Source organism: Cyrtonyx montezumae, unplaced genomic scaffold (genome assembly GCF_038088225.1).
Source record: "Cyrtonyx montezumae isolate F1298 unplaced genomic scaffold, pur_monq_1.0 scaffold_15, whole genome shotgun sequence".
NCBI lineage: Eukaryota > Metazoa > Chordata > Aves > Galliformes > Odontophoridae > Cyrtonyx > Cyrtonyx montezumae.
This window is the reverse complement of record NW_027071881.1, coordinates 730,707-744,971: the sequence shown is the minus strand read 5'-3', so window position 1 is coordinate 744,971 and position 14,265 is coordinate 730,707. Positions and strand designations below refer to the sequence as shown.

General features: G+C 42.4%; 1 protein-coding gene across 4 annotated transcripts in view; it reads right to left on the bottom strand.

The window, feature by feature from the left end:
- The window catches only part of BAZ1B (bromodomain adjacent to zinc finger domain 1B), a 49,686-nt gene that overhangs the window by 18,071 nt on the left and 17,350 nt on the right, over positions 1 to 14,265 (bottom strand). For all 4 annotated transcript variants that reach the window (XR_010621923.1, XM_065731662.1, XM_065731663.1 and 1 more), the window contains exons 8-10: positions 11,704 to 11,842; positions 11,113 to 11,243; positions 7,057 to 7,168 (exon numbers count right to left, since the gene is read on the bottom strand). Coding sequence is in view for 3 of the 4 variants with exons in the window: in XM_065731662.1 (XP_065587734.1) it covers positions 7,057 to 7,168; positions 11,113 to 11,243; positions 11,704 to 11,842 (382 nt within the window). In the remaining variant the exon portion in view is untranslated. The remainder of the gene's footprint in view (positions 1 to 7,056; positions 7,169 to 11,112; positions 11,244 to 11,703; positions 11,843 to 14,265) is intronic.

The window sequence follows — 14,265 nt, the reverse complement described above, 5'->3', positions numbered from 1 at the left end:
ACACAGGCTGCTAGCCAGAATGAGAAAGCAGGAAACTTCCTGATAAGGAACATCCTTATAAGAAAGAGAGGTGGGGCTAATCAGGCATGTCCAACCTGTGGACTGCATGCAGGCTACCACTTCACTGCAGTGCTGGCTCTGCCCCAGCACGAAAATATTACTCTGCACCAACTGAACACCAGTGCACTGACCTGCTGACCTGTGTGGGCTGAAAGCAGGCACGGGGAGATGCAGTGCAGCGCTGACTCAAGTTATGGCAAATAAGTTTATGGATTTTGATACACTGGATAAATAGAGTCCTGTGAACAGAGATAACATGCAGCTGTGCTAGGTGTTTTGATAAAAGAATTTGAGAATTGGTTTCAAGATTGCAAACAAAATAATAAACTTTTTGGCTTATTTGAGACTTCATTTTCAGTTGACATAAAAACATGACTTGCAAATTTTCAAATGGAATGTACAGAATTTACAGAATTGTAATAAAAAATTTGATCATGTCTCTTTACCAGACTTCTATGAGCCCTCTTACCAGAGAAACATCCCTCACTTCATGACTCCTCGTTCATGTCACTGTGTTCTGGCAGTACAAACATCTGTGAACAACTGCTTTCAAGGGCAAATTACAGGAGGAGTAAAATCTCATCCAAAATCTCTAATGAACACTTTGAGAGCTCGCTAAGAATTGCAGCTACTTTCACCAAACCAAACAGACAAACTAGTTTCCCAGAAACACAGTTACATAGCCCCCTTGCTTTATGTTATTAAAATAAGTTAGAGAGAGAGCAACAATAATGTATATAAGTAACAAAACTTAACTATATCACATATTTTATAAGGGCTGTTCTAAAAGTAGTGCCTCCTGTTTTATGTCAGCCCACAATGTCAGAGGTTGGTGGTATATCAGGAGAGGCTGAACCTTCCCACCAATGCCCCATTACACGTGACAGAATGGCATGCATCTAACATGGAAGTGTGTATGAAGCAAACATGTGTCACTGAACTCCTCCATGCAGAAAAAATAGCACCCACTGACATTCATGGGCACTTGTTGAATGTTGATGGAGACCAACAGTGGATGTGAGCACTGTGAGAGATGGGTGGTGCATTTCAGCACAGTAACAGTGGGTCAGCTCCACCAGTGCAGACTGTTAAGTGCAACACGCAGACTCTTGTTCGTCACTGGTGAAAATGTATAGATAACGGTGGTGACTACATTGAAAAGGAGTGTTTGGTGGCTGAGAATTTGCTCTATTAAATAGTGCTCTTGTGCTCTTTGTATCTGTTGTAGTTTCCACTGAAATAGGAGAAATTACTTCCAGAGCAACCTTTGCAGATACAGCGTTCGACAATTCTCCTTCATTCACTGTGGCCCAGTCAAGACAAAAGGTTAGACACCCATGGGCTAAGCCTTAACACAACTTTGCTCCTGCTGAGAAGGAAACAGGACAGGGAAAGGGGAGCACCTGCAAGTTTTCCCAATCCTCTATGAGTAAGAACTAGGACTTCTAGGAGTAGGATCTGTTCTACATCAGATTAAACTCAAATGCACACAATATAAACACATCAAAAATGCACCTGTCTTTGGTGACACTGTGCTGCTATGTGCTGCTACAGCTCCTGCTTCCCAAACCAGCTCCACGCACTCCCTACCCCCAAAGGAACCACATGCACCTCCAACTAAGGCTCAGCCAGCACAAGACTGGGAGAACGGACACTACTAAGAGAGGTAGCATTCTGAGGAGACAACAGAGCATGAGCTTGTGATTCTTATTAAGTGGGGATAGTAATTGGTGCCATTCATGTAGCTTGACATAGCGCTTATGCACAGTAACACAATCCAAAGTAATGGAAAAGATGCCTGTGGGAGAACCGAGACTAACTGGGGGCCTTCGTACTGAACTGAAATGGGAAAATGTCTAGGCTAAGGGCCTAAATAACAACCAGGATTCTTTCCTTACACATCTGGCAGCACAAGCTAGCAGGCTGGTCAGCAATCATAACAGAAGGGATGTGACCCAAGTATTCACTCAAAAGGAGCTGTTCACTTTCATGTGGGTTGAATATTCCCATTTGTTCTCATACTGCAAGAGATGGATTGAAAGGTATAAAACCTAGACTGCAGACTATGGAGTGAAGAAATCAGGAGAACAACATCTAGATGAGCCCAGGATCAGTACCTGCTCTGGAGGGTTTGGAGAAACAGGGAAACTCCATCTGTAGAATATAGGCGTGAGAATGGAATCTGTCAGCACCCACGTATGGTTAACTCAAATTGTCTGCTGAGGGTACCCGTCATACCATGGTGTATTCCTAATAGATGAAGAACAATGGGAGTTACTCTGCAGAGATGGCACTACTTTTAAAATGCAACTGCTTTCTGAGCAGGATGAGTAAGAAGCCTACTGCACACTAACATACTAGAAAGGTTTCAATTAATCCATGGTTCTTGACAGAAGGTACATATGCATCTCACAAACACTGAAGTACGGACAAAAGACTTCCTCAAGGACCAAGTGCCCAGAAACTTTACCAGGGAGATTTTAATAGGCAGCCACATCAGTGAATATATACAGTATTAGAACTGAGACTGGTTCTTCAGCCTGGAAAAGACAGAAGCTAGACAAACATCCATACATTTATAACCTGAATGAGAAAATGATTCAGCCCTACTTGTAGGATGGGACAGCAGGCCCTCTTCTTTTGGAAGGCAAAGTACTGAAAGCAAAAACCACTTCCGTGATACTGCTCCTGTAGCTCATGGGCAAGTACAGATCCTATTTCTCCCCTTACCAATGTCCTATAAACTCCCATTCTCAAGGTGAAAAGGAACAAGACTGTGAAAAACCATTGATGGAGTTAATTTGGTACTGACTTCAAAGACTTAATTTAAGTATAGCAAGGTAAAGCTACAGATGTTCTATATGTAGTGTGAGGCTACTCAATTTCATTTTAGATGTACTAATAGGAAAAAGATAAGTGGCAGAAGATAAAGCAGAACACGAAGAAATGAAACCTCCTATATACCACATGCTGCATTATGAGTTATAGACAAATCGGTCCTTGTATGCAAAAAAAAAAAGTGGGGCACAGGCATCCAAGGACTTCAGTGCAGTTTCAAGGCCTTTCAGGGTATGCAAGGACAATGTGAAAAAGCAACCAAGGAGGAGACAATTCTGTATCATCTAAGCCAACAGGAATCCTCAAGACAGAGGGAAATCAATGGCAACGGCCAGAAAGCAAAATATTGTAACAGAAATATGAATTTCCTTGTAGGGAAGTCCTAGTTGCTGCTGTCCCCTGAAATAACAGATCTCAGGTTGTTACCACTTTTCCTTTCATAGAAGCTAACCTGTAAACGGTGACAGCTGTCAGAAAGGCTCTCCCCAGTTCTAGAGCTTTAAAGAAAAGTCTTTCAGTAGAGGGTGCTTATTGTTTTTCTGTAGAAATGGCTTTTGGTGGCCCTGTCAGGAGAAATTAATGCAGACGGTACAGAAAATACAGAAAAAGGCTGAGTTTGAAGCAGTTCGGTTTTCTTTAAAAAACTACCACTGTATCCTCTGCTCACTTGTAGGTGTAAATCCGGATCAGTCCATTCATTTTCATTGTTTGCTACCAACCTGGTTGTGAGAACTGTGCACACAGGCATGACATGTTCATTAAATAAAAACAGGCAAATGTATGGTAGGAAAGACTGCTAACAATCACCAGATAAAACAGAAATAAAAGACATTATATAACATAAGAGCCAGACCAAAACACATATATATATATATATATATATCACCAGCATCTTATTTCTGAGTGGCAAAAGAGCAAAGCAAGCATATGGCAACATTTCTTCAACCTGCTCCTGCAGATTTCAGCATCAGCTCTTTGACAGTCTTCTTGACTTCCAGGACAAGAACGCATGTGCATCAACAAACCCCTCTTTCAGTGACTTCTCCAACTGCTCTGTTGAACAGGCACAAATAAGAAGATCCACAGCTAGTAGCAGCAAGCTGGGGAGATCAGGAGATCTGAAGTAGCCCTTTCTGCCCTATTTCAAACAACACCTGCCATTTTCTAGTTTAATTTTTTGACCCCTTGTTACCACATCAATATAAAATGCACTTTCTTAAGGAGACTTCTCCATTCTCCACTAACATCACACTATTTCTGTAATTTGTTTCCCAGTCAATTATTTGCTCATGGGAAAAACTTTCTTCTTAACCTAAGGCACTTCAGCTTCTGCCAGGCCCTGTAACAACGGATCTTATGAAATAAAGATTGCTCCCAACTGAGAACTGTTTTGTCCTTAGGCTGTACTTCAATTTATGTTTCTTTTCATTTCCTCCATTAGACTCAAGCACAGTCATTAGACAAACCTTCTTTTAATAGATTCCTCATCCTGATACAAATCATATTGGGTGTGTTTCCTTATTGTTGTTTTTTTTCTTTTCCCCAAGTTTCTTAAAAACTTTCATTAACTTTCACTCCTAAAGGTAAGAGGCAACACTTAGTATGGAAACTAAGACGGTCCTTCTATGGCCAGGTGATCCATCTGGTGGGTGAGGTTAAGGCTGAACATAATCTACCTAGATTTTAGTAAAGCCTCTGTCTCACACTGGGAGAAGTTGCAGACTGTGGCTAGGACAGGAGTACACTTTGCTAAGTAAAACACTGCAGCAGGGCCAGGCCCAGAAAGTGGTGGTGAACTAAGCTGCACGCAGCTGGCAGCTGGTCACCACTAGGGCCCAGATTTGTTTAATATCTTTATTGGCAATCTGGATGAAGGGACTGAGCACACACACTCAAAGTTTGCAAATTATACCAAGATAGGAAGAAGAGTAGATCTGCCTGGGGATAAGAAAGCTGGTTGCACCAGGGGACAAGGACGTTGGATATTAGGAATAATTTCTTCTCTGGAAGAGAGGTGATGCGTTAGCACAGGCTGCTCAGGGAGGTGGTGGAGTCACAGTCCCTGGAGGTGTTCTGGAACTGTAGAGATGTGACACCAAGGGACTGTAGGGACGGTTGGGGTTTTAACTAATTATGTTAGTGGTCCTTTCCAACCTTAATGATCCTATGATTTCACAATCTCTGAGAAAGACCTTCATAGCATTTTAGGTTTCCGGCTGCCAATTCATGCTTTTTTCTTTTTTTTTTTTTTAACAATACAATTCTTAGTTACTTTTTTTTTTTTTTTAAGCACCATACTATGCTTTGGTTTAATATTCTTGTCACTTCTTACAAAGCTGTTCTTCACAAGTAGAATGCAATTCTGCCCCAAGATTAGGCAACACCTGCTTCTCCTGTAGTGTATGACTCCATAAAGCACTTTTAAGCCTGGTAACAACTCCAATCCTCTCATCAAGAATTGCCAACTTGTTTGAGAAATTCAGCAGTGCTGTATCAAATGCTGAGCTTTTTCAAACTCAGCCTGGAGGTTGAGTATTTTACAGGGGTTCTGTATCACATAGTTCATTTGATTTGGCTCTACATTACCTTCAGCTCATAGCAATGTGCACTAGTAGTTCAAGCTATGGCTTTTCTTTTGTAATTTGCCCTTCTACTGGAAAAATGTATTCCCATCTCTGCTAAATGAAGTAGTAGTAAAAGAGGCAGTTAGAAAGAGCTGAAAGAACTTTCTTGTGATTCATAAAATCTACAACCTCTTGTTTAGCACCCATGCTCTGGGAATACCCAATTTCTTGAATTTTGGCATCGTGACAAGATGTGCAAAGAACTAGACTGAAAGAGAGACTACCCACTGCAATATTAGCAGAGATTTTCCTGTGTACCTTCACCTTGTCTATCTCCTACAATCTTCTAACAATGAAAGGAAGGGGAAGAGAGGTACAAAAATTGTCCATAAACATGTCTCTTCAACAGTTCCTGATGGGAGAGCAGGAATGCCTTTGGTAAAGGATTTCTGACTCACAGCAGCTCAGTGGAACTACACTGTGCAGCTCAAATCACAACTGGTGATATTTTACAAAGATGAAGTAATCCCACTTGTATGTCAGCAGGAGAAAATTCTAAGGGAAAGCCATTGCTTACAAAGGAGCTGCATGTGTCAGTATTTTGTAAGAGTTACTTTTCAGGGTAATGGATAAACACAGTCCTTCATAAGTAATTTGGTATGTATAGCTGTAGCCATTTTTTCCTTTTTTTACCAGAACACTTAACTGCTCCTAATCCCAAGGCAACACTTGACACTGACTTTCTTTAATATTTAAAGACACTGACAGAACCAGTCAATGAAGCAAGTCAAACATGCTCAAAGGTAGACTGTTTAAGATCTGATTCACTTAGAAGAATACATGATGGCTACTGCTTTGCATTAGGAAGTATTTAAGGGATATATGGCTGTCCACATGCAAGAATAATTTGCCAAGCAGTAATAATAACCAGTAGCAACAAAAAACAATTCCACATAATGGTGTTATAGGAGGACAAACCCACACTCCCAACTTGTTGTGAAACCTAGGAAGAAAGGAGCTGGTGGACTGCTCTGCATGTATTACACAGTACAAGAACATGCAGCCCATACTTATGGCTCCAAATACAGCAACAGAGACTAACTTCACGTGCTGAAGGACTCCATGAGCAACAGTTCAGGCTTGATAAGATGAGCCATGAAGAAAAGTCTAGACAATTAGATTAGTCGCTGCTCCCCCAGCCTTTCTGTTTAAAATATGGCTTGCCAAAACCAAAAACAGAATTTAAAGAAACAAACAAAAAACCCACAGCAGATCTTTTCACATAATAACTATTCTGATCATAAAATATATAAAATCAATACACCAAAGTAGTGTTTTACAGGGTTAGTTTAGACTGGCTTTAAGTTTGATTAAGTTAATCAGAGTGGTTCTACAGCCTCTTGGATCAGCTGCCCATTTGCTGTTCACTACTAGTAATATCACTAACAGAGGTCTTGGCAGGTCTATAAACTAATTCAGCTGTTAAATAGTGAAGGAGGACTAGGTACATAGTAGAACCTATTAAGTGACTTCTATGTATAGTTTCCTTGACCTTTATATTCTGAGCATTTTGCAGCTATAAAGCATCTATTACCACAAGTTCTGTCCCTGCTTGGGTGCCGTGGTCTCTGCAGGAAGCTCTGCAGCACATGCAGACCGGTGAAGTGCACTCATTCTGCCATCGGCGGCTGTGCTCTTTCTCTTGTCTGTAAAAGAAAAGCACAAACTCATTCTCATTGATACTCCTTCCCAGACATACTCTATTTTGTAAAAACTAACCAACCTCCAGTCAAATATATCTGATCAACATCTATGCCAACAGAACATTTGACAGAGAAAAGCAATCCAGAATAAGTTTGCTAAAGAACCACAGCACTTGCATTTATAGAAACACAAAAATGAGCAATTCCGAATTAAAATGCTGTTGTGTCATAAAGCACATACATTACATTAAGAAAAGCATTTCAACTATTTCACAGAATTGTAGTGTGGATTGGGTTGGAAGGTACCTTAGAGCCCATCCAGTCGTGACCCATGCCATGGTCCGGTTGCCCCCTACCAGCTCAGGCAGCCCAGGGCCCCATTCATGGCCTTGAACACTTTCAGAGATAGAGAACATGAAGCTCTGGGCAGCAGTACCAGGGCCTCACTGCCCTTGGGGTGAAGAATTTCTTCCTCACATCTAACCTAAATCTCACCTCTTTTAATTTAAAGCCATTCCCCCATGTCTCATTACTATCACACCATGTAAAAAAGTTGGTTGAGGAGTTCTTCCCCTAATCTGAACACATAGCCTGCATTACCCTGATACAGCATCCTGGCACTTTTCCTTGCTGAACCTCATTTGGTCCAGATGGCCAATTTCTCAAAATTGTCCAGGGAACTATAGCCTGATCCTAGTATCAGGGAAGGTCACAGAGCACACTGCCTTGACTGTGATCACGTGGCATGTGCAGGACAACCAGGTATCAGGCTCAGTCAGTACAGATCTGTGACAAACAGGTTCTGTCAGACCAACCAGACTTCATTCTACAGCCCAGTAGATGAGAGAACAGCTGCAGACAGACTATACAGAATTCAGTAAGGCCTTTGGCACCACTTCTCACAGCATTCTGCTGGGGAAGCTGCAGCCTGTGACTGCAACAGGTGTGCACTTCACTGGATAAAACACTGCTGGAGTGCTGGGCCCAGAGCATGATGGGGAATGGAGTTGCACCCAGCTGGCAGCTGGTCACCAGTGGTGTTTCCCAGGAGTCAGAATGGTGCCATAATATCTTTACTGATGACTAAAACCAATAGGATGAGCTTCAGTAAGACCAAGAACAGGTTCTAGCAATTGGGTCAAAACAACCCTATGAAATGCTACAGGCTTGGTGCAGAGTGGCTGGAAAGATGCACGGAGGAAAAGGATCTAGACGCATTAGTCCATGTCTGGTTGAACATGAGCCAACAACTTGAACTCCTTGCCCAGGTGGCCAAGAAGGCCAACAGCATTCCGGCTTGTATGAGGAAATAAGGGCCTCTGCTCCCAGGTAGCAGCACTATGACGAGAGGACAGCCTCCTGGTGCACCACAGGAGGTTGTGGTTGGATATTAGGAATAATTTCTTCTCCAAAAGAGAGGTAATGCATTGAAACAGGATACCCAGAGAGGCAGTGGAGCTTCTTAGAAGTGCAGAAACATGGCATTGAGGGACAGGGCACAGTGGCATGGTGCCAATCAGCTGACAGGCAGACTAGATGGTCTTAGAGAACTTTTCCAACCTTTGTTACTCTATTGTGTCAACTACAATACTGAGCTTGGTGTTGCTTGTAAACTTGCTGAGGATATACTCAATCCCATTGCCTTAGGTCACTGACAAACATGTTGAAGAGCACCAATTCCACTTGTGACTGGCCTCCACCTGGACACAGAGCTGCTGACCACAACCCACAACCATCTAACTGCTTCCTAATCCAATCCTTCAAATCCGTATCTTTCCCCTTTACAGATGAGGATGTTATGTGGGACTACGTCAAAAGCCCTGCGGATATCCAAGTAGATGACATCGGTTGTCCTTTCTTTGTCCACTAATACTGTTAGTCCATAACAGAAGGCAACCTGGTGGGTCAGGCTCAGGAAGATCTTCTCCATGAGCTTCCCAGGCACAGAGGTGAAGCTCACAGGCCAGTTGTTCATGAGAGCTCCCTTCCTCAAAAAGGAGTGATGTTTCCCTTTTTCTGAGTCACTGCCGACTTTATGATACATACAACCATGACTTTTCAAATATGTTGGAGAGCAGCTTAGCAGCTACACCAGCCAGTTTCCTCAGAACCATGGACACATGTCATTAGGCCCCATAGACTCGTACGCACTCAGTCTCATTAGGCAGTCTTGAACCTTCTCTTTACTTACAGCTGGAGGGATTTTGCTCCCCACAGCTCCTGCCAAGAGATGCACAGATGTAAGAGATGTAGGAAGGCCTACAAGGCTGACCTTCAGACTTGAAGGCCACTGAAGACCAAGGTAACGAACCTGCTGAGTTTCTCAGCCCACCCCACATCTGTTGTTGCCATTTCTCCCTTTGCATTTATCAGAGTGGGTACACACACTCACTCATCTGTGTCCCACCTCTTCTGAACAGTGTACCTGTAGAATCCCTTCTTATTCTTTTTGACATAACTTGCCATATTCAGTTCTCTGCTTTTCCTGATTTCACCTCTGCACATCCAGCTATCATCTCTATATTCTTCCCAAGCCACGTATCCCTGCTTCCACTGTCTGTGCCTCTCCATCCCTCAGTTTGACCAGCCATGCTTGGTTCCTGCCTCCTGACTGATCTCGTCCATTTCAAATACACACAACTAGTCTCACTTTTTAGCTACACAGAACAACATACTTTTAGAATTCAGTGTTGTATAGATAGGATGCACTTGCATTTGACCATCTTATCTCAAGTCTGAGAAATGTGTTCATTCAAGCCTTTGTTAATTAGGTTTCAAATGTCAAGTACTGAAATCTTGCACGGTAGCTCAGTAAATACATTGGCATCACTTGATCATTTAATACAGCTGGAAGCAAGGTCATATACAGGAGCAGTGGCTGGTTAATAATTGAAAAAAATCAAAATATGCCCACTGTGCGTCACTGAATGATATAACCTCTGGCTTGACATGTCACCATAATGCTGGAAAGTTAAGACACTGGATGAGGTACCATTGTGTATTTGCCCTACTGCATTTTTCTACACACGTACTACCCACTCAGACAGGAAACTAACTTTGGTTTAACTCATTACAGCCTTTCACACATAGTACTGCTGTATACAAACTCAATACCAGCCTATGTTTCAAATGCAACAAATTATCAGGACTGAAACTATAACTGGAATCACATCACAGCGTGTTCTTCCATATCAGTAACTATTTCCAGGTAGAAGCTTTAAGATTCCCTCCCTCAAAAGAATTTCTGAGTGCGTCCAAATTCTGATTGTAATGTTTGACCACCCAGGTTCAACACCACCAAGGCAAAAATCACAGAGCAAGAGCTTGATCTTTGGCTAATTGTTGCACCTCATTAGCACATTCACCACAAGCTGTATAGCAGCTGAGAGGATGTACAAGAGCAGCTATTTGACAAAACAGCCTCAATCAGCAAAACTATAGAGTATCTAGAAGACTTCTCTGCTTGACACTATCTCAGAGGGTCTATAGACAAGCAGGGAACAGGCACTGAGATTTCTGTAATATGACAGCACCTGGTGAATAGCTTAGCCTATTAACCCCCAGAAAAAAAGCACTACGTTTGTCCTCTGTGGCAAGCAGAGGAATCTGGGAGTTTTATCACTAGTGGAGCTTACTAAGAAGTTTGCACATGGTAACTAAACAGGCACCAAGTAAAACAGAGCAGTTACTCTGTAGCTGATATCAACTGCTTTTAAGAGAAATGATCACATCCCGTGGAGCTTATGTGGTACACTGCATTCTCAAAATCCACAGCAGGGAGACCATAATGAACATCAAACTCTCCCACATGCAAGTTTCCCTTAGTGTACAGCAAGTTGAGATCAGAGGACTCTCACAAAGACTGGACAGTTCTCCCTTAAGTTCATAAATCCATCCTAACAGACAGCAGCAAAGGAAAGAACCACAAAGAGGCTGGCTGATCATACCTCCTGAGCTGTAGTCCTTTCTGGCTTCTTCTTTTCTCTGATGGGGAAGGATGAATCTATAGTCTATACTGTCATGTACCCAACCTTTCTCAATGAACAAGCCAGGGATCTCATCCGAGAACAGCCAATACCTGCAGGGAAAGACACACGTTAGCAGCCACATGTTGCCTGTTTGGCTACCATCACATCCATTTTCACTTGCATGTGAGGGAACATCTGTACACTTGACTCAACAAAATCTGAGTGCATCTATACATATAGTTGAGAAACTAGAAGAGCTCTTATTAAAATTCATTGAGAGTCCTTCGGTGAAATAAACAGGGAGAAGATAGTAAACTAGATTCTTGAGCACTGATGCGAGCACTTGAAGCTCAGCTGGCTAGTGGATTGTGACCTTCACAAGAAGACCTTAAAAAGCCAACTATATAAGTCAGTGAGAACTACCATGTTCTACACAGAAACTTCATTTCTTCTCTCCTCCGTACTACAGTGCAGACAAAGCACCCTCCACATCGTTTTTTGGGAGCTGTTATCTGCTAAGGCTCCTGTGGGAGAGGAGAGCCAGGAGAACAGGATTATTTCTTTTCCTACCTATTGTGATTGCGGTCAGTGCCAACTGGGGTTCGACGCATCACAAGCTTCGCTTTGGCGATCCCATCCTGGAACATCTTCTCAGCTGCAGCTTTATGCTTTCGGATTCTTTCTTCCTCTGCTTCCTTCTCCATTCTCACTGTTGGAATTAGTGCGCAGAAGCATTAGCTTTCTTCTACTGTATACAGATATGAGTATTATCCTTTATTCCACTAAGTCAGGTGGGAAAAAGAAATCATTTATTGGCAAATTTGGCTAAGATTGCTTTAGCCACCCACCCTTCACATCATCCACATTCACCCACCATTATAGAAAAAAATTATCAAGAAGCGTGAATAAGAATAGACTAGAGAAAATATTCTTAATTATTGTTCCTTATAATACACCAAAGTGACATCCGTTGCTATATGGGAACTACTGATTCACAGCCTGGACGACTGACTGAGCACCTGGAGAAAAGACCTGGTCAGCCCTGGAAGCAGACTGCCAATGAGAATGGATCTCTTGTTGGAGATCTCTCCTCTTGAAGTTCTTTTCTGCAAACCTAGCTCAGAGACAGGTAAGCATTACTTTCTTTTTAGAACATCTCATCTGCTCTGTTTCCTCAGCCATTACTATTGCTATGTAATTTCACATAATAACAGCATTAAATATCCTTAACTACAGTACAACATACAACAACAAATTCTGCTCTAATCAACTCTAAGACTGAGAGAGGAGGAGCAAGAACACGACAGAGGTGAGCATGGCCAACAGGCACCTGCATCTCTATTTCTGCTGCTATGGAGAATGGTGTCCCCAGAGGTCCACCTACTGAGCAAACAGATGCAGCACAACAAAAGCCTCCCCTAGGCACAAGTGTCTCACAACCATAACTAAGTCAGGCCTCTTAACATTTTGCTCTTTTCCAGTTACGACCAATGGAAGAGTCTTAAAACATACCAGATTATGGAAAACACTCTTCTGCAATCTGAGAAAATTTGAACGTTTTTTGCCTCAAATAAAAAGAGCCAAGTAATGAAGACATCTTCATAGTAAGAAGGAGAGTTCGAAGCAGATTGAATGAGAGCATATAGAAGGCATGAGCTGTGGGGAAGGCAAAAGCTAACACACAGAGGTTGTACAATAGCTGCTCACACAAGAAGAATTCCAATTTCTTGCTAGAATTTTCCCAGAGATGCTACCTGCTCTCTTGGCACCATTTTCTGTATTAAAATAGCTTTGATAACAGTTTATTAGTATTTACATGCTTGGTCTCTGAAGTCCTGTCATTGTAACCAATCCTAACAGACTAGAGACATGCTGAAAAACATACCCTTGCATTTGCTGCTCTAACTCAACTGATCAGCTTTTTCATATAATAACATACCAACTTTCAGTAATGAGAGTAGCTTTTTTTTTTTCCTGTTAAAGCTGAGACCATTAGTACTGGATGCAATTTTCATAGGTTTAACTTTGAAGTAGCTAACACTTGAAGCACTAAAGATGTGACTCAAGCAGTGAAAGACACCTCTGGCTGCAACACATAAGCGCACTCATCCACCAGCTCAACCACTCTGGTATATTATTTGCAACTGCTTTACTCCTCTGACACACTATCATTCTTAAAGTAAATGCAAGTGACAGGGTGTAAAAACCTTGAAACAAGCCACACAAAGCCTTTGTGATGGCAGGAGCATACTGAGATGATAACTACAATAGGAGCTACGAAGACACTCAAACCGTAAGACTCACTCACTAAGCCCGAAGCCCTGAGCATACTGGGTCAGCACTCCTAACCCTGCATCCTCAACTACTGCACCATCAGCATTAACAAAGAACTCTGCTACTGTGAGGGTACCTTTATGTTCACTAGCAACTACTTAACAGGTTAACATAGTCCTGGATGAGTGAAATGTTGGGAGTTTGGCAGATGGAAATGAAGCAATATGAAGTTAAACCTTGATTGAAAGGCTGAATCCTTACTTCTCTGCCAGAGAGCACTTGTCCTTGTGGAGTCCAGAAGGATCAGACTTCCCTAGCACGCAAAATAACTGCTACCGCCTTCAGTGCAGTATTGTTTTTTCTTCATATGTAATTACTGTAAACTATCGGAGGGAAGACAACATGAAGCAGCTTAAGTAGCCATGGTGCCTGGATTGTCTCATTTGGCAGTAAGGCCTTGTCATACACTTGGCATGAAACAACTGGAGCACAAGAACCAGGGCCAAGCAGCCATAGCATATTTGACGTCTGATACTTCGTTATTCCGCAGTAGTGACACAATGTTTCAGATGCTCCAAGGGGAAAAGCGACACCAAAGTGAAATCAGTCAGCGTAGGTTAACTACATCATAGAACCACAGGGGTTGGAAGGAAACTCAAGAAATCGAGTCCAACCCCCCTGACAAAGCAGTTCCCTACTCCAGGTCGCACAGGTAGGCGTCCAGGCAGGTCTTGAATATCTCCAGAGAAGGAGACCCCACACCTCCCTGTGCAGGCTGTGCCAGTGCTCCTCACCCTCACCGTAAAGAAGTTCTTGTGCACATTTGTGCAGAACCTCCTGTGCTGCAGTTTCTGTCCG